Here is a 22,240-nt window from a genome sequence, read left to right as displayed (position 1 = left end):
CCCCATATCACTACTTTATTTAAAAAAAGTAGAATCTTAAAGCAGATAAACCTGAAATGCTTTGTCAAAATTAATGACTAGTTAGCTTTTTATAACTTTCTCTTTATATTCCTTTAATTAAAAATTTTATTCACCGAATTCTTTTACAATTAAATTAACTAACACCAATATTATAAATTTCAAATGCATTGTATCACTGTTATCAAATTTTGAAGTATGAATAAAATATGAAAGCATTGAACCAAACTAAAATAGATTCAAAATGTTATTTTAATTTTAGAATACTGAGAAGTTTAATTCATGTTTTATGGAAAATAAGTAGTACAGTCAAAAGTCGTTAACCCAGACACCCATAATCCGGAATGATCTATAATCCGGACCTCAAAGCTACAAACTTTCTGCGCATGCGTCGTGTTGACGCATACGCATTTACGCGTGCGTGTAAGACCTTTATGGATGCGAATATGTGTGTGCGCATGAGCATAATATGTTTACGCATGCGCGTTTAATGTATAACGGATGGTATAAGCTGAGCTAAAATTATCTAATTCAGTTAATGTTGCAGATTGCATTGTTCCTTAATCTTCGAATTGGATCCGGCTTATTATTTTTTGCAGACTGTTAGAGCAATTTTATAAAAGTAAGCTTGAACTTTCGATTATGTCAAATAGAATTTCTGATATATATTTACTAATATGTAAAGGATCTACAAAGTGAAAGTATGTTTCGAAATCCGAAATCTGTTTATCAATTTCACATTGCTCTGTGGCCTGGGGGGGGAAGAAACGCCGCAGCGTGCAATGAATTGGAAGTTGATCTGTCATCACTATCCTTATCTTCAGGCCAGATGTTTTTATTGTATTTGGCTTATAATTCCTTACTAAATGTAGTATTTCATCTCCGTCTTTGATATGATTTAAATCAAGTTCCTCGTCATTATAATTCGCTTCCGATAGTGAAGAATGTGACACAGAGGTTATTGAAAAGGAAAAAATTTCGATTGACAAATTAGTTGGTATTCTCGACACAGCAATTAAAAGACTTGAACAGCGGAACTTTGTAACTAAACAAGAAATTATGTCTGTTTAATAGAATTAAAGAGAAAGTATTATCACATAAAACGAAGCAACTTAAACAACTTACATTGAAAGAAATGTTTAATAAAGTAAACAGATAAATATTAAGCTTTTTCTTTTTGTAAATTTTGATACCCTTTAGATCATAATTGTTCTTTATTTCATAAATTACGGTTTCATATTTTTAATTTTGTAATTTCTGCATGCCATCTTACCAGATTTAAACTGATGATCAATAATCCGGAATTGCCGAAGTTCCGATGAGTCCAGATTAACGACTTTTGACTGTATAAATATTAAAGAACTGAGTTATTTATGGGAACAACAGTTTAGTAGGGCTCATGGGCTGTATGTGACCCGTGCAGCTCATTAATGTGGCTTAACGTGGCATTATCTTACTAAAAATAAATGAATGCATATTTTATAGCAGATGAAGACAGGAAATTTGTCTTAAATAAAAAATTTTATATGGGCAGTTTATGCTGGTTGTACATTTGACTTGTTTTTATTTTACAGCAGCCATATTTATTAAAATATGAATTATTTTTATATACAAGGTAAACAAAAAGGTTCTTGCCATTTCTGATATGACACATGAAAAGTGAACCCTAACATAAAAATAATCACTAAATCTGGCAATGAAGTGGTTAGGATGGGAGTCCAGGCATTGAGCAGGAGTATAAAATTGTGTTGCATCGGTATTTCAAAGATAACTCACGCAGCGACTGATTGAAATGGACGCGCCAAAGGTGCTTGCTTGGAGTAGTTTGCTCTTTGATTTTAAAGTGGGCCTGTCAGCAGCAGAATCAAGTTGCCAAATTTGCCAGGCCTTTGAGGATGGTGCCATTAATGAACAAACCACTAGGCAATAGTTCAAGTTCAAGTCAGGGGATATGTCTCTTAGAGATGCACCACACGGTGGTTGGCCACAAGCGCTGGACGATGAGGTCCTGAGAGCAACCATAGAGAGTGACAGTAGACAAACACGTAATGAGCTTGCTGCACAGTTCCAGGTATCTGATGAAATGATCAGATTCCATTTGCACTGCATAGGAAAGGCATACAAGCACAGCAAGTGGGTACCCCACTTACTGTCCAATGCAAACAGGCAGCAGCGGGTCATTGCCTGTTTGTCATTTCTTACTCGGCACCGTATTGCATCCATATTTGATCGAGTACTCACCACCGAAGAAAAGTGGGTCCAGTATGACACATCCATGCATTCCTGACATTTGTTTTCACCACAGGACCCTGTGCCTCACACTGTGAGACCTTCTCTCCACCCACATAAGATCATATTCTGTGTCTGGTGGACTAGTCGCCAAGTGGGGTACTAATGAATTCCTGCCAGTAAGCCAAACCATCATGGCAGGCCTGTGTGCATCAGGCACTGATGCATAAAGAGCCAGTATTGGTCAATCGTAAGGTCAATCACCATGACCTCCATGACCATTGACCTCCATGGGTACCTCCATAAGATTGCGAGGCTGCATGTGGCTTGGGAGGCCAGAGATACCACCCAACGACTATGCTGGGAGACACTACCCCATCCACCATACTCCCCAGACCTCGTGCTAACAGACTATCACCTTTTCCATTCTCTGGACAACCATCTTCATGGGAAATCCTTCAACAACCAGCCAGACCTTGAAAAGGCCCTTACGGACTTCTTTCCGTCCAAGACTCCTGAGTTTTACTGCAATGGCATCGCACAGCTAGCCACTTGTTGGCAAAAGGCACGGGATGCTGATGGTGATTACTTTGAGGATTAATGGTGATTATTATTTGTTTTATGACTTTTTCTTTCTGACTGTCCAAAATGGCAAGAATTTTTTTGGTTACCTTGTATTTACTGGTATATGAAATACTTAAGATGTATGACTAATTATTGTTTACCCATAAAAGAGAAACATGTAGCTGAAAGCATACCAGGAAAATTTGATTTATCTTGTAGGAGAGCGAGTGCTTCTATTGAAAAATTTCTTTTCTTGTAAACATAAGAATTGGTACATATTTGCAAAACTATTTGAAAATTGATTACATTTTTTGACTTTGTATTGAAACATCAGAAAGTTCTGCTTTCTGTAAGAAAATAGTGCTGATGTATCTTTAAGCTCAGTTAGAAAATATTTCATAAAATGTTTTGCTAAAATAACTTCATGTTTAACTTTTTGTTTTTAGGATGGCTGTACGGCATTATCCATTGCATGTAAAGAAGGTTATACCGAGATAGCTAAAGCACTCATGAATGCTGGAGCATACATCAATCTTCCTGACAGAAATGGGGATACTAACTTAATTCATGCTGCAAAAGCTGGTCATTTTTCTATTGTTGATGCTTTAATAAGGAAGTATGCAGATATAGACTTAGCTGGGGCTGTAAGTAGGTTACTTAAGGTTATTTGAGAGAATAAATAAAACACAAACTTATTAAAAAATTGCATTCTGTGTAAATTTAATATTGTGCATTTTAGCGAATTTATTAAATTGTTAAAAAAAAGTTTTTTGTTTGTTTGTTTTGTTCTGTTCAGTGATAATTCTATTATCTTTTTTAATTTGTGGTATTAACCCTCTCAGTGTTATGGACGTAAAATTCTGTATGGAAGGATGGTTTTTCACATTCATTATACATGAAAATTTCTGCTAGCATTGAATACTTGTACATCTGATATTGGGTTGGATGTATATTGGAAAAAAAGGAATCAAGGTACAAAGTGAGAGTTTTTTTTTTTTTTTTTTTTTCAATTACAATCAAGAAAATGCCATTTATTCGTCACATTTTGAGGAACTTTTAAGAATTTCAGGACTCAGGACTAAATGTGTAATGCTTGAAGGGTTAAAAGTGATTTTTGCTTCCTAAATTTTCATAAACTGTGCTTTATTTTTTGCTAACTCTTTATTTCACAAAATACATGTTTATTGGCTTTTGAATCATCCTGTATACTTAATTTAAATCCTAAAAAACACATACAATGATTTTTTCATTAGAGAACTGTTTTATGTGTTTTATGAAATAACATACATAATTTATTTTTTACATATTTCTTTTCTTCACTTTTCTTTTTTTCAATGCACTAATCTAACACATTTGTTATTTTGTTACCATTTTTATAACACTTTTATTTTCTGAGCTTCATAATATAATCTTGCAAAATTTCTTTTCTGAAAAGGTTTATGTAATTTAAGTATAAATTGCTCTTAAACTGAGTAGCATAATTGCCTATATTCAGGCATGCAGTCTCCATCTCCTTGCTTTTATGGTGGAATACGCTTAACACGAAAATGCTTAAGAAGAAATATCGGTTAACACGAATAATGTAACAGTACCGACAAACTACTATGTATTTTGTTTCTCTTAACATGAAACAAAAATTGCTTAACACAAAAAGATATCCTTTCTGGGAGTGAACAAAGTATGGAAAACACCGCTCTCATAGGCGAGATTTACGCAGCATGTGAAATGAAAGAGAGGTGGTTTTTCCATGTTTCGTAAAAAGGAGGCTAACTTGGCTTTGAAATACCCTCGGAATAGCATGCAACACGAGTCAGTTTTGCTTATCTAAGCTATTTTTGCCTTCCACCCCTACAAGCACCACTCAAACATCTCATCTCTCAACAGCTGTCTTTTAAATCCGATAACGAGTACATCGCAGTGTGAGTAAAAATCAGCGAGTTTATTTCATATGTTGCACTCTGCATGTCTCTGTCTCTTCATATGTTGTACTCTGCATGGAATTCAGTGACTCCAAGGACGAATGAAAATTGTTTTCATCATGCACGACTCTCAAAAGTATCAAATTCTTTGGCGACAAAAGAAATGGAGAAGGAGGATATTTAAACGAAGCTGACACTTAATGAAATATTTGAGAAAGTTTCTGTATTAATGGACTGTCCTACTGTATTATCAGAAGAATTCGTTGCAGTAGTTGATGATAATGTGTGTACACTCCCAATTATGGCAGACAAAGACATTTGGGAGTTTATTGAAAGCTAAAAAAATATCATTAATGAATAATGCAGCTCCTGTTCCCACGTCATCCAAAATGAGGAACATCATAAAGAGTACGTGCAGTTATTTAGACACACATTCCAATGGTGAAATTAATAACAAAATAGTCGACATTGAACAATTTGTTAATAACGTGATGCTAAAAAAGACAATGCAAAGAAAATATCAGATTATTTTCCAAAAACTCAATCAATGTTTTGTTTTTCAAAAAACTTGAAAATGTTGTATTAAATTTCATAAAGTTCTTGTGGATGTTTTTGTTTCGTTGATTTTTATTAAGTACGTATGTACTCTAATAAACTTAATTTTATTGAATATATGTTTCCCCCCCCCCAATACCGTTTAACACGAAAAAATATTTCAGTCCCCTCACTTTCATGTTAAATGATTTTCACTGTATTTTACATGATTCATTTAACTTTTTTTTTATTGTTGCTGGGTAATTCTAATTGCTACATATTTTTAGAAATACAATCTTAGTAGATTATAAAAACTCTAAATCATGGATTATAGTACTTTAAACCAAGGGTATGATTAAAATAGTTTAAAAAAATTTAATAAATTTGCTGTCTGAAAACTTGATTTCAATTTAATATTTTAAAGAAAAGATTATTCAAAATGTATGGCAAAAGAAAGATTTCTCTTAATTACAGTTAAGCTGAATATGTTCATAAAAAATTATCACTTGTATGTATTTTCATTTATATCAGTTAGATGTGTTATTAAAAAAGTAAAATTAAGATTTAAATAATTAAATAGTGCATATTTTTGCTTTTAAATTACTTAGTTTATTAATAATAACACTGATTAAATTTGTGAGGTAAGTTAAAATTCTTATGCTTTGCTAAATGGCAGCATACTGAAAACTAGCTATGTGGGAGGATGCTTCAAAAATAAATTAGAAGTTTTTTAATTTTGTACAATAGCAATGCATTGCGTTTGAATTGTGGAGTTAGTTAACCAGTAAGAGACTGATTAAATATCAAAGAGTTAATGCTTTATTGAATGGTAATACCAGGGATAAATAGAAGGGCTAGGTCATTCCTTTGTTCGACTCCTCGCTGACGCGAGTCTCATAGAGGGGGGGAACCGGAAGTTATCTGACGTATCTCTGTTGCACCTGCTCTGATTTCGCGCCTTTAAAACTGTAGTTTCATTCAGTTGCGAGACGATTTTCTAGAGATCGCATATCCCAAATTAATTTTAATCATACATATTTGTTTTCTAATAATGCAAATATTTAAAATAATTTGTGTATATATAGTTTTAGTCAGTTTTCCTTTTAAATTCTATATTTAAAGTATCCTTTATGTAATATGGCTTCTTGTGCTGTAGCAACGTGCCATAACACTTATAGAAATACGAAAGGAAGAGATATTGTATTTCATGCTTTCCCCAAGGACAATTTGCTTTTGACGAAAGAATGGATACATAAATGTCGAAGACAGGATTCTATTAATGTGAAAAAAGCAAGAATTTGCAGTGAACATTTTCTGTGCAGTGATTATGAAGATGACATGAGAAATCGCTTGCTTGGATTGCCGCAAAAGAAACTGTTGAAATGCAATGCTGTGCCGAAAGTAAATTTATCGTGTGCAGTAAACAAAATAACACCAAGAAATCGGAGACATTTGAAAAATCTAATGCAGAGTGCTTTTGAAAGACTACATGAATTAAGCCCAAAGAAAATTTATTTTGAGGCCGAGAACGAAATTGAAGCTGACAATAATAAATCAAATGTGAATGATTTTGAAATAAAACTCACAAGTGACAATGCACTATGTGACAATATCCCTGAGTGCCCTAAGTGTAAAGATAAACAAGAATGTATTGATAATTTGAAGAACAAAATAATATCCTTAGAAAATTGTAATAAAATATTGACAAATAGAGAAAAGAAAGATTTTAGAATGTTTGCTCAGCGACAAAGAAGGTGGACGACATTTAGAAAGAAATTTGTATCGGAAATTCAGAAATTAAAATCCCAAACAGCAAAATTTAGGAAAAAACAGAACAGATCGGAGAATTTGGAAAAACGTCTAAAGCATATTTTTACAAAGACGTAGATTAACGCATTGCTAGAAAAGAAGGAAAAAATCCAGTGGAAAAATTGTCATAAGAGCTCTGTCATCAAAAAGCTACGATTTTTGGAAAGAAAAAATGGGAATTCCTTTACCTAGCACTAGCACATTAAAGAGATGGTGCGCTAAATTTTCATGTAGTCCAGGAATTCAGAGTGATGCTCTTGCTGTAATGAAGGAAAGATGCCAATGTTTGAATTCTGTAGAAAAAATATGCGTTCTCAGTTTCGACGAAATGCACATAGATTCTAAACTCTGCTATGACTCTAAACTGGACCAAAATCGGTCCTTTTCAAAAAGTGCAGTTTGTTTTAATCAGAGGTCTCATTTTGCAGTGGAAACAACCAATATTTTTTGATTTTAACACTCCAATGAAGAAAGAATTTCTTTTTTCACTCATAAGACATATTCAATCATCTAGAGTAGAAGTGAAAGCAATAGTGTCTGATTTAGGAGGATCTACTACTTTGTGGAAAGAGTAACAGATTTCGATTAATAGTTCTCATTTTCCAAATCCAGTATTCCAAACGAAAAAAATATGGGTTTTTGCAGATTTAGCGCACTGCCTCAAATTACTGAGTGTTGGTGTATTTAATTATGACAAAGCACACTAGGGCTATCTGCCTAAGGGGAGGGATGCCTTTCGTGGAGGGCTTTCTAAGGGAAACTGGCTCGTATACACGTTACACGTGGGGAAAACCACGAAAACGCTCATGCAGCCAGCCCGTTCGGGGGATTCGAACCTCGGACCGAACTACCAGTGTTCAGCGACTTTACCGCTCGGCCTCTGGTGGGCTCAAATTACTGAGAAACCACTTTTTAGATAAAGGATTTGTTTTAGAGGAGGGAACTGTTTTAAATGTTGATATTATTAAAGAGAATTAAATTGTGCCACAAACTAAAACCAAATTATTTAATGGTCAAGGGAAACGAGAGACAAAAAGTAAGTATATATAATATGTTTTGATTTGAAATATTTCTAGATTGCATTTTAGAAGTTAATAGCGTAAAGCATATTTCAAATGAGAACTAATTCTGTTAAGTTATTGTTACAGTTATTTTTATTGTATCCTCTGTCATTAATGATTCGATTTTGTGCTAGCTTAGCATTCTGGATAAAATATATATAATGTATAATATTAAAGTAATTGGCATAAGAAGACCTGCCCCCTTAACCCCCACTTTTGAAAAATTAAATAATTATTTTAGGTACTGTGAATAAAGTTGTTTGTCTAAATTAAGATAACAATCTTACATGTATTTATTTAAATGAAATATTGATGTAAGCCTAAGTTACAAAATTATTTTAAAAAAAAATATATGTTATTATAATGAATCGGGAGAAAAATATGCTAATGTAAAATTTACAATTAGGCTGAAACTCAAACTTAGATTAGCAGAAATTTTGCCATATATAACCATACACGTTTAAAACTATGCCAATTTAAGGTTATTTTTTTTTATTAATTTTAAATAGCTGTTATTATAGTTATCTTAGCAGTAGTACAGTTCTCTTAGTTAACATGCAGATAAAGAAATGATTAGAAACAAACAGGCATTTAAAGAAAAAAAAATCCCTGCAAATAAAAAAAGGAACTTTATGCTAAGAGTAGCGCATTTTATCTATTATTTTAAAATTGAGTAAGTACTATTAAATTTTGTAATGTTCTGTGTAAAATGCATACTGCAGTAACATTTTCTCTTCCAAATTATAGCTATCTTTCACACACAGCTCATTTTAAACGCTGATTCTTCAGATTTAAAACGCTAATTTCTATGTTGTCAATTGCATCTCCGTGCTCAGTGCCATCATTGCTACGTCATCACTCCTCACTGCCTGTTTCAGGGGGAAATGCTCTATGAGCTAGCCCTTCTCTTTAGTCCTGGGTAATACTCTAAGAATATATAGTTCATGAAAGACAAAAATCTTTTATTTCACACACTATTACCAGTGCAGGACTTTTGTATAGACTACACAAGCTATAGCTTAGCCCCCCCTCCACTTTCTGAGGGTGCCCCAAAAAAATTAAAATATAGTATAACAGACTTAAAAAGGGCCCCATATCTCAAATAACTTTGGGCCTTATCAAGTCTAAATCCGGTTCTGACTATTTCTCTGACTAACAACTGGTTTTAAATTCTTCCTGTTCTTTTTTTCCATCATTTTTACCAGGACAGAGTTTTATACACTTAACAAAAATAATGCTCTTTCAATATATAATGAATTTATGCAGTTATTTTTATAATGTAAAATATTTATAATTTAATAAGCGGTGCCTTATAAATTTGAGTGTAGAACAGCAATCTTGTACTTGATTTTCAGTTACTACATTTTGTGAAAAAGATGCTGCATGAAATGAAATATTGCATTTTATAAAAGCTGATTCTTCTTATTACTATAGCATTTTGCAATAATAAGTAATAAGTTTATCTCAAATATGGGCAAGGAATAATGATTCATATGGTTTAAAATGTAGCAAGTAGCTTTCATGGAGATGTTAAATGTTGATGAGCAAAGTCAGATGCCAAAGTTAAAATCTGAAACCTTTAATAAAAACAAAGTGATTGCCTTTTTTTTTTTTTTTTTTTTCAAAATCTCTTGTTGGTAATTTTTTTTTAATATATGATGAATATATCTCATATAATACATTACATCTAAAGTTGGTGGAGGAATATAGGCAAAATTAAAATCCATAATAATATAAATTAACAGTGCAGCCATTATTCACCTAATGTGCCTTGGAATATACACTCATGTCCATAAATTAAGGATAATGCAAAATCAGGCAAAGGAAGAGTTAGAAGCAAAACAAATTTGACTTATTTGTAAAGCTTATTTATTAAACAAAAGGTAAAGAGCAAAATAAGATGCTATATGTTTGATATTATTAAAAAAAATTAGCAATTTTTTTCTCCCTTAAGCAAATTACAAAAAAAAAAAACGGTACTTACGTATTAACGCAACCAGGCCAAAATTCGCATAAATCGCCAAATTTGGCGACCCTACTTACGGCAACCCTACGTGTTTAGACAAAAGTTTATTTGTAAAAAGAAAAAATAACACTGGGCGTGTACTACCACAGCAATGGGTTTTTGGCGGAATTTGCCGAGAAAAGAAAGAGACTTTTTTGGTTACTGTACCTAACAAAAGCGCCGTTGCCCTCATGGAAAAAATTTGCGAAAATATCAAGGAAGGAAGCATCATTTATTCGGATTTCTGGAAAGGATACAATACAAGTGAGTTTGAAAATGCTGGATTTCTGCATGGAACTGTTAATCACAAATATAACTTTGTGGATTCCAACACGGGTGTTCACACGCAACATGTAGAGCGCGTCTTGGGCTCAGCCAAATGGCGCAACAAAAAACAGAGAGGAACAGCCCGTCATCATCTTGACTCATACCTTATCGAATTTATATGTCTCCAAGCTCAAGCTGTTAATGGCGATGACGGTTTTCAATCAGTGCTAAAAGCAATAGCCAAAAGATTTCCGCCGAAAAAATAATTCTGCAAATTATTCAAATTCGAAACCGGAAGGGTTTAATTACTATTTTATATTTTAAAACAAAATAATATAAAAAACTGTATTAAAAATTATCTGTAATTAATACAGATAATTTTTAATACAGTTTCTTTCTATTCATACTTTTTTACTCAAACTTACAAATCGTGACAACCTGGTTGCGATAATACGTAAGTACCAAAAAACCTATTTACAAAAAACCAATATTACATGGTTGGTATGATTGTTAATACATTGTATGTCTCCCAGACAATGCAATACAGTCCGTACAACGCCTAGGCATGCTGAGTATCAAATTATCGATCTGATCTTCGGCGATATTACACCACTCAAAAAGTAGTGCTCTCCGAAGTTCCGGTAGACATGTAGGAGGAGGTTGACGGGCTGCAACTCGTCGGCCAAGCATGTCGCACACGTGCTCTGTTGGATTCAAGTCCGGTGAGAATGCCGGCCAGTCCATACGGGTGATATCCTCCGATTGAAGGCATTCGCTTACGATGTTTGCATGTTAAGGACGGGTGTTGTCATCCATAAACACAAATTGTGCGCCCATGGCGCCCCGAAATAAACATACATGTTGTTCCAGAATGACGTCCCGATAGATTTGGGTTGTCATGGTTCCAATTTAAACATGCAGGTCAGTTCTGGAACCCAGAATAATTCCACCCCAAACGAGCACTCCTGCACCACCGTAACGGTGTCGTTCAATGATGTTTTCTTGGTGGTAACAGGTACCTGGAGTTCTCCATATGAAAGTCTGGCGAGAATCAGAATCGGAAAACATCACACAAGCCCACTGTTGCGGTGTCCGCACTGCATGCTCTGTACTCCAGGCGACAGTGAGTTGCAGTAAGTGGAACGCATCTGACAGGTCTACGAGCATATAAACAATCTGCCCTAAGCGTCTGTACATGGTCTGCCTTGAAATTGTTGTACCAGTGGCTGACGAGACAGGTCTGAGGCTGTGCTCCGCTGGTTTCTTTTGGCAATAACTGCCAAATACCAGTCCTTATTCGGCGTTGTAACACTGGGCGACCTGTGCTGTAACGTCTACTCCCATTACCATCATCTTCAAACCGTTGCCAAAGCCTGGAGATGACACTCTGGGCAATTCCAAGTTCGTCTGATACTTCCAGTTGGGTACGCCCACATTCCAGACGGCCGACAATTCTACCACTTAAAAAATCATCCAAATGCGTCCTTTGTGTCATAACTATTCAGTTATTGCACTAAAATGCTTATAGAGTGCCTGTGAAAAATTTTACTTCTTTGCCTGTATTCCTTATGTATCACTCTCTTACACTCTCATCATTGTGATGTACCATCGGTGTCATCTGGTTACTTCCTGAAATTTGATATATGATTCTTGAAGATATGTGTAGTGATTTTACAGGTGATATATTTATTTTAGAGTTCGATTTCCGCGTGACTCCGAATTATCCTTAATTTATGGACATGAGTGTAGAATCAGAGCTGCTGGTGTAAAAAATTATGGTACTTAGGTATTAGTGCAACCACCTTATTAGATGGTGCCAAATTTTCAAAATTTTTCAAACTGTGGCAGTTATGTGCATAACATTTCTTCAGCCAACCATACTCATAACTTTTCAGTCAGGCAATGTGGCCATTTTCATATGCATTCTTTTTGTTTTATTCCAAGTTAGGACAATTTTCATGGACAAACCATAATATTTTTCACCTTAAATTCAGTTTTAAAATCTATGCTTGTGGAGTTTGCCAGCAATGCAACAAACTGCAGTAAAACTTCTGTAAAAATAAAAGTATTTTTCTGCAAAATCTTTAAAGGGAACAAGTATTTTGAATATATTGTTAATGTGATTACCATGAAATTTCCACTAAAGAAAAAAAAAATAAATAAATAAAAATCACCTCATAAGTAAATTTAATGATTGATCTGTTGGTATGCATACCTAATTAGAATATAAAATATATATGTAATAATTAAATTTTTGAGATTGAATGATGAATTATATCATAATTCTTTTTCACATGTAAAAGATCGATAAATTGTGCCAAAGTGGTTACATTAGTACGTAAGTACCAAAATTACTATCAAATATTCAAATTGTTAATTGTTTGCTTGTGTGTACAAGTTATGTAAGTAAATATCTCTGTCATTTTAGGATGGTAAAACTGCCTTGTATTGGGCCATAGAAAAGAGCTATGTTGACATTGTGCGACTGCTTTTAAGTGCCAATCCGAATTGTGAAATAGCAACAAAGGTAATTATTTAATTTAATTATATTAATATCTTTTTCTTTTATAGTTTTTTAAAGTGGTTTGATATTTGATAACGAGTCACGTGTGTAATTAGATGGAGCAGGAAAGAGGAAAAGGTAAATTATTCTTCAGTGGATATTCCAGCAACTATTAAAAAGGCTAATCTCTTTAATACTTTATAGGCAAGTTGTATACTGCTGTAGCAAATGAACAAAAGATATTTATCTGCCTAGTTTACAGTTGTGTTTTTATTACAATAATACTTTATAGGCACTTTGTATACTGCTGTAGCAAATGAACAACAGTTGTCTTGTTCATAATCAAGATATTTATCTGCCTAGTTTACAGTTGTTTTTATTACAATTAAGCATCTGTTAAACAGGTCCTTAAGAGTCCTTAAAAGTCCTTAAGTTTTTTGGAATCGATTTTTGGTCCTTAAAAGTCCTTAATTTCAACGAAATTCGGCAGGAGGTCCTTAATTTTAATTATCTGAAATTTCTATCTGTTTTTATGACTGCCATTATGAATGTGAATTAGCATTTTGGACAAATATTTTTGGCGATTCATTGACAAAATGGGTGAATAGGTTCATGGGTTATAATTTGTTTCTATTTCTAATATAAACGGTGGGATACTCAAGTTTCTGAGCAAGAAGTGAAACATAAGCATTTCAAAATTATTTCATTTTTTTTTATGAAGAGCTCTTAAACAACATTTCATGTTTGGGAATGTAAATTCTTTATTAGATGGTTTCAAATTTGGCGACTTATCAGTATTTTAGCGATTTTAAGGTCAATTTCTATAGAAAACTTTTAATTCCGAAATCTGGGAATTTTTCGATGATATTTTTTTAAAATATTATAACTTTGACCAATTTCATTAAAATAATGCTAATACATTGAAATTTTATTCACGAAATAACATTAAACTTAAACATTTTTATTTTTCGCTATCATATAAAGTGACATTACTTTCGATTTTAGCGACTTATTATACAATATTTTGAATCTGAAAAATAAACAAGGTAATAAACACTTTAGCACAATTTATAAAACAATTCTTAGCAAAAGAAAAATAGCTATGTAATTAATTAAAACTGCCTTCGTTGTAATTTGTTCATGGTGAAAGTTTTTTCCATGTAGTTGTCTCAACATGCGTCAGTTTTCTCTATGAAATTAATTTTATACTTTTCCCTCTGATTTTTTAAAAAATATTTCAGCCTTTTTGCTGTTACAGAATTGGTTGAGGTAATTTTTTTCAGGATTTTTGACTCTGCAACTTGCAATGTTTAGAAGGATTTTAAGGCAAGATTTACGGTCCCACGAATCTAGAAGATTCCAGACAAATGTCTTCATGGTATTAACACGCAATGGATGTATTTTACAGAAAGTTTGTGATAAACTTTTACTTTTGGGAGAATTTTCTGAAAAACAAGGACAACGTAATATTTAAATGTTTTATTTCTGATACTAGATTTTTTTTTTTTTTTTTTTCTTAATATGTTTATCTTCCCATTGTTTTCTCTACTTTTCACTAGATACAGGCATGGAAAATATCAAAAATGCTTCTAATCTTATCACATGGACAAGCAATTTATAGAAAGGAATTTTTCTATTAATAAAGAAATTGAAAAACTGACAATTTAAAAGATTAATCTTATATGTTTCAATGCATCGTCAGTGGCGTAGTTTGAGTGGGGCAAGGGAGGACGTCTGTTCATGGACGCAGCATCCATGGGATGCTAAATCGATGTTACAAAATTTTAGAATGAAATGTTTTTCATTCTTGGCATACAGGAGGGGGTGCAAAATCTTCAATTGTCCCTGGACACTGAAAACCTTAGTTACAGCTTTGTGCATCATACACAGGGCTGGCATTATGCATTTTCCTACCTGATGCAATCTCTCTGGATCTTAAATTCTAAAATTTTGCCATTTCTTGATTTTATTGCTCGGTGTGTCACTAAATTCTAAAAATTCTACTACATCGGCTCTGCAACCAGCCCATACCAAATATCATTTTATATTTATTCTGAATGTTCACATCACTAAAGAAATAAAATTAGCACATTTTCCTATAAAATCTATGTGCATTTACTTTTTTAGAATAACAGAAATCTTTAATTAAATCCAAAAATTTTAAAATGAAGAGGAAACATATTGAAAAAAGAAATGGTATTGAAAGCATTGAAAGTATTGAAAAAGAAAGAAAAGAATTATTGAAAGTATTGAAGTAAAAGTATTGAAAAAGAAAGAAAATTATTCTTCAAAGATATGTACAGTTGTTATTATGTAAATTAAGCAGTTGTGTATAATTTCAGCCTTTGCTATAATTTTTCCTTTCCGTTTCCTCACCAAAATGAAAATTGCCTACATAATTTTTAAACTAAGGTTGTGGAGTTGTAAGACAGAATTTGTTTCTTCCCTCTGCTTACACCCTGAATTAATTCCTACCAGCTCTGATAATTTGTAATTATTTGTTTTTGCATTATCGTTGCCGATACTTGAATTTGTTACACAATAACTAGGTTATGATGAGTTACGAGTTTGTTAAGGCATGTTACTATTGAGCCAGCTTAGATTAAAATTAAATTGTCTGGTCTTTAACCGTTAGTCCACATTTTTAGTTTGAATTTGACTGTTACTGTTTAATTGGATCACCATAAGCTGTAGTTGATTTTGCTAGCATAAGAACATGCCTTTATGTTCTAAGGTCTTTTTAAAAAGAGGTAGCTTTTTTGAACCTTTATCTGACTTTGTAGTTACCTTTAGATATAGCAATAATTTGCTTCATGTCTATCAGGGGTTTGGGACTATTTAACATTTACGAGATCAAGTAAAACCTCACAGGTACTTTATTGAGAGATTGTGAAGTTAGGAGATAAAACATGAAAAACTAGTGAGAATATTTTTTTGCATATTGAAACAAATTTCTTATAGTTATAAAAGATGCTTTTAAAACGAAGGAAATTGATATAATAGAATGTCTGGAAAGGCTTCAAATAAAAAAAGACGCTCAAATATTTTGCCAAGTACTGTTGCTACAAAACGTAAATGTTTTGTAGCTTTTAATGTGTATCGTTTAAGAATCATTTTAATATCGTTTAAGGATCAATGTCATAAATAACATGTATTTTAAACTGTGACATGTTAATTGATTGTGATTTTAATAGTGCTTTTTTAACAAATATTTTTAAAAAAATTTAATAGTAACTATGTAAATCTATAATGACTAACTAACATAATTATTAGTAACTTGTCACCCTTAAAAATTATCTGTGCATATTAAACTGAGTTATTGCCTTTCATTAATTTTTACCGTGGTCACAAGGAACAGCACAAAATGTAAAAATTAACGTGAAACTTAATTCTTTACATCTAGTGAGACTTAAATTAATACAAAACAGCTTATCACCTCTGATGCTTTAGTGGCTTATTGGAACCTTAAAATATATTAACTGGGTTACAACCCCAGGAACTCTACACAAAGTTATGACACAAATTGCATCTGACAGGCCAGAACACAACTAACTTTCAAAACTTGCCAAGTGGCCCTAGAATAAGGCTTTCGGGTTTGTTTTGTCAGCAGGCCTCTCTCTAGGTAAGTAGTAGCAGTAACAATAGTCAGTCTTCTGTAAGGAGTCATGCTGATTATAATTTTGCTTCTCATTTTAACCTATGCCGTTTGACATAAAATCTACCCGCTATTTACTAAACCTCTAAACTGAGCAAGTATGTGACAAAATGAGACATAAAAGGAAAATATCAACATAAAGCTAAATTAGTAAAATGTAAATAAAATGTAATTAATCTTCTATCAAATATGTCCAACTATTATAAAGGTAAAATATTTAATGCTACCTGATAAATTTAATAAAATTTATTTTATTCCCAAATTTGATTTATAATTGTTAAATTATGTTTAATTATTAAATTATTTATTAAATTAAGGTAATTATTTATTAAATTATGTTTAATAATAATGCATTCTACTCGTGGATCTATTTTATTCTTAGAATGGTATCACTTAAGTAAAGTTCAGGCATGGCATCTTTAATTCAATTTATTCAGTTCCCATTTGTTGATGGATCCTTAATTTTTTTCATTAATGGTTCTTAAAAGTCCTTAAAAGTACTTGATTTCCATGTGCAGAAATGTGTACGAACCCTGTTAAAATTATATTTGAAATTTTTTCAAAGTATAAACTTATGCATAAAGATAAAAACTGAATAGCTGTTATGTAAATTATGTTTATATATTGCACTGAATATATGTATCATAGTAGTTACATTAGCATACTTTTTTTATTATTATATTTCATTACTTACTAAAATTTTTAACAGGGTTGTGGAGTTGGTAGGGAAAATGACCGACTCCTGGAATTTTAAAGACTCCAACTCCCTCATATATGTAAATATATATACATGGGTTATGGCTTATTTTTTTTAACATAAAAGAAGAAATAGATGCTACAGGAAAAAAAAATGTATGGTATAGCAAATTATTTATATTAATTAGCATTTATTATGAAATGGAAGGCATTAGTTATTTCAAAGAAACAGTATAGCTTCGGCAAGATCTTCTTTGTTGGAGAACCATAGATCCAATTTGATAAACTTCAGAGCGGAGAAGAGTCTTTCCACACTGACTTGAGTAGGAGGAAGAGCTGTTACTGTTAGGGCTACTTCTTTTAACTTTTCAGGATAGATTTTTATAAGCTCTAAAAGAGGTGTCTTGCAAGAGCAATCATATTTCTCTATTCCTTTAAAGGCCGTGTAGAAATCTTTTTTTTTAGTCCAAAGGGATTTGAATCCCGAAGGACTATTAGTTTCGTTTTGGCATTTTGCGTCGGACTCATAAATGTCGGTTCACTTTTCAAACTGTTGCCACAAAATGTTAGAGTCCTGCATTATATTTGAAGAAATTAAATAATGAAAAATCTGCATAAATGTATGTACATTTCTCGTATTGTGATAAAACAACAGTACATAGAGTCATCGAATTTTGAATAACGTAATCCTCCAACGAATATGAGCATGTGGAAGACCAAATTTGAAATTTGTTTTATGATCGATTTCCTATTTTTTAAAACTTTGACGAATTTTTGATTAACAAACTCAAGGATTTCAAAGCGAGCAATGGCAACGTTGTGCAGAAAAAACATTTTTATCTCCAGCGCGTGAGTCTCTGTATCGGAAATTCTAAAGATATGCTCGTTTTAAAACTATTTTGCGATATTGCTGTTGCACTGGATCTTATGGTTTAAGTGCGAGGAACATGATATTTAATAAAGAAAGGTAACACACAAAATGTTAAAAAACGCCTCTTTAGACGTAATTTAAAATCTGAAACATTTCAGATTTTTTTTTTTTTTTTTTTTCTTTTTTTTTTTTTCTTTTTTTCATTTTTATATCTAAAGGCTCTTTGGTTCTTTATTTTCATTCACTTTGCCTTTTCAATATTATCCAAAAATATGTCTTAAAATCTAATACATCACTGGAAGAAGATGATAGAGACTTGTTTGCAATGTCTGCAGTTTGATTGTCCTAATTTGAATACTCCACTTGTTCTAAAAATAATTTCATTCTTATTGAAAGTTCATAGGTGGCTGTTAACTTGTTCGTCATCCAACAAAATTTGGTGTTTTGAATCTACATATATTGAATCCCAACAAAATCTCTTGTTGGGGTTCAATATATGTAGTTCTCTTGTTGAATTGTCTATCAGACTAGTTTCTCTTTTCTTCATTGCTTCTGCTAAACCTCTATTTCAAAAAGAGCAAACATCACATTCTTCCATTCTTGCCTCCTGTTAATTCTTCAAATTGTAGCTTTTTTGTGGCTATATATGGTGTAGAAAGACGAGTTTCCAATTCTGCAAGATCATTCCACAGTCTTTCTGTTAGTGAAACATTAGGGTTATCTACATCTTCTAAAAAAGTTCTTAATTTAAAAAAAAAACTCTTTATCATCAAATATGTACTTCCTTTTCACACTGCTTGATCAATAATTGCTCCTTTTCTTGCTCGCTTCCTAAGAATGGCATCAATTTTTGGGAGTTCTTGCTGCTTGCTGCTTACCTAAATTTACCAGTGAGATTTGTAGCTAAATGAAGTAACTAAATGAATGAGTTTGATCAGTAATGGCAAATATCACATGCATCCTCCTCCCTTATATTTATTAGTATTTCAGTAAAATAGAAAATAACTATTTATTAATGTATATAGTTCATAAATAAACATAATAACTCAGTGTGTCATTATTATTTTTTTTTCAATTCACTTTAATTTCATTTCAAATTCAAACTGTCCAACAAAAACTGAAGTCGGGATTGACCCATTTTTAGCTATTCCAGCTCCGTCACTTTTTACCCGAAAATCTGCCTGACTCCAACTCCACAGCCCTAATTTTTAAACAGGGCTAACACAGTATGAAGTATTTACATATATAATTTAAAAAATTTGATTTTAATCCTGTTATTTATTGACTTGATTATTTTTAGGATGGTGATACTCCTCTACTGAAAGCAACTCGAAATCGAAGTGCAGAAATTGTGCAGTTACTAGTTGACAAAAAGTGTCGTGTATCTGCTGCAGATAAAGTAATTTTTATTTATTTGCTTGTTAATTTAAGGGATATTTATCTTAAAATAGAGCCATGTATTAAATAATTTAGAATGTTGTTCTGGTTGTAGTTTTTAGTCTCTTATAAGTAGCTGTATGCTAAAGAAATGTCTAATTTGTGTTTAATAAGTTATTTTTTTTAAACAGTAGTAATTGAAATTTATTCATGAGAATATTTTTATATAATTTAAAACTTAATACATTAAAATATTTAAAATGTAAAAACATGTGAAAGATTAATTTATTGCATATTATATTACACTACAACTTCATTATTACACAAGAGGTTCCTTAAGCTCCATTTAGATAAGAAAAGTTGCATTACTGGGGGGGACAACAATTTTTTTTTTTTTTTTTCTCAAAAGTAAGAAATTTGAATGAGATGCATGTGAATATAGAATTTTAAATTAGGCTAAAAAAAATTTTTGATTGGTATAGGTATTAAATAAAACTCTTATGATTTCGAGAGCAATCATATATAAGTCCCTCAAAATCAATAGAGTTTTATTCAAAGTGTGTGCCAATCTAAGTTTGCTCTTTATGCATTTAAAAATTTGTCTTTTAGGAATTTAAGACATTTAGAAAATTATAAACTAAAATGATTTTTGTTTATATTTTGATGTAATTTGAAGTCATTATGTCCAAAATTCACTATCAAAGAAACATTATTTAGGCATGTCAATAATATCTTTACAAAGCATTTATCAGTTATAGTAAATGTAAGGTAATTGAATCAACTGTTGGACCACAGGATCTCATTTTATTTCATCTAATCCATATCATTTACAGAAGTTAACTATAAATTGCCTTCTTCAATATATTTCAGGGATTATTATTATTATTATTATTATTTTTTATTTTTTTATTTTTTTTTTTTTTAAGTTTATCTTCAGCATGGCATGAACTTTGTAATTTTACTTTGATTTTGATATTCTAGAAAGGTGACACAGCACTACATATTGCAATGAGAGCAAGAAGCAAAGCAATTGTGGAAATTCTTCTTCGTAATCCAAAGAACAGTCAGTTACTTTATAGACCAAACAGAGCTGGGGAAACTCCATATAATATTGATACTAATCATCAAAAAAGTATTTTAGCACAAATTTTTGGAGCTCGTAAGTTTGCTTATGTGTTTATATATTTTGAAATACAGGGTCATTGAAAAAGATTGCTGGTATTTTGCAACGTTATTATATAATGAATTTTAAACTTAGGGAAACAATTCTTGTGTTGAAATTGTGCATGGAAAATAAGTTTTATCTCTGATCACTAATTCTGCTCCCTATCCAATCCAAGAATTCTACAAATAATTTTACAGAGTGACTCAATTCCATGGCCTCCATGAAGTCCATACCTTACAACTTTGAACTTCTTCATGAAGAATATTGTTTACAGTGAAAATATTACCAATAGCAGACACCTAAAATGTTGAATAATAGCTGCAATTGATGTTGTAACTCCGGAAATGCTACAAAAGATAGGAACTGAAACTGAGTGTTGTCATCAAGCTTATATCAAAACATACATCAAAATGTCTATCGAGCAACTAATGAGTCTTATAATGAAATGGACTGAAATGTATATGAAATGTTATGCATTTCTGAGTATCATAGTAAAATATTTACATGCATATAAGTTTATTTTTTCCATAATACTATTTTGTATTCCCAGCATTCTTTTCTTTTTTGATGACCCTGTACTTTTTTACTTAAGTTTGGTTTGTGTTTTTTAAGACTGATTATGATCGATTTCATTTTATTTAAATATTAATTAAAATATATGAAAACATGTTAAAGTTTTGTTGGAAATTTCATTTTCTTTCATCATAGTGAACATGAATTTATGTTTTATCATCACAGAAGTTTTTAAGGCTGTTTATGATCTTTTTTTAGAGTTTCATTTTTTAAAGCAAGACTTCAATTATGTTGTTGCTTGCGTACAGGTTCGTAATAGATTGAATGCACAACACAACCAATGATAGCTTGATAAAATGTACTTTTGCCAAAAGAAACACTTCACAGTTCTAGAACTTTTCATAAAAGCACTTGTACGGCTCTTTTCAGTATCACAGAGCATAATCAGTAGTTACACTATAAACTACTAAGACGTTAAACACAAGGCAATGCAAAACGCATATAATATGCAAAGCTGTCACAGATCTCAGTACTCTGAAATCACTCTGAACTAACTACTGATAAAAACCTGAGAGCTGATATTCTTTCTAGTCTTCTATAGTACTGTTCACTCCTTGAAATTACTGGAATGCATATGAGGGTTAGATACAGTTACAGGTACATATAGATACCAATTACAATTATTCAATTACAGTTATACATTGACCAGACCCAAGTGTTGGAGTTTTGGTGATTTCTTGCCAAAATGTGGTACCAAACATTAGTCACCAAGACCATCACCAGCTTGGCAATATCTTGTCAATTTAGCAAGATAGCTATTTACTCAATGTTAAATAGACTTACCCCTGTATTCTTATTTTTCCAGCAGAGCTTCGTCTCTTTCAAGCATTTCATATTACATTATACAAAAAATATTTTAATTTCATATACAATTTCACTAAAATTATTTACACATGTACAATATTCATAACGGCATCATATTTAAATCGTTAAAATTGTTATGTAATGCTGCATCGAGGATGCTTGTATAGCAAGACATGTCGAAAATGCCCAT

General features: G+C 31.9%; 1 protein-coding gene across 2 annotated transcripts in view; it reads left to right on the top strand.

Moving 5' to 3' along the window:
• Positions 1-22,240, top strand: part of Arms (Ankyrin repeat-rich membrane spanning) — a 144,016-nt gene that overhangs the window by 40,451 nt on the left and 81,325 nt on the right. For both annotated transcript variants that reach the window (XM_085815026.1, XM_085815025.1), the window contains exons 7-10: positions 3,258-3,455; positions 12,835-12,933; positions 19,432-19,530; positions 20,490-20,667. In XM_085815026.1, coding sequence (XP_085671152.1) covers positions 3,258-3,455; positions 12,835-12,933; positions 19,432-19,530; positions 20,490-20,667 — 574 coding nt within the window. The remainder of the gene's footprint in view (positions 1-3,257; positions 3,456-12,834; positions 12,934-19,431; positions 19,531-20,489; positions 20,668-22,240) is intronic.

This window comes from Stegodyphus dumicola, chromosome 4, assembly GCF_044657685.1.
Source record: "Stegodyphus dumicola isolate Sdum_Otavi_A_Nest chromosome 4, ASM4465768v1".
Classification (NCBI taxonomy): domain Eukaryota; kingdom Metazoa; phylum Arthropoda; class Arachnida; order Araneae; family Eresidae; genus Stegodyphus; species Stegodyphus dumicola.
This window is presented reverse-complemented; position numbering and strand designations above follow the sequence as displayed.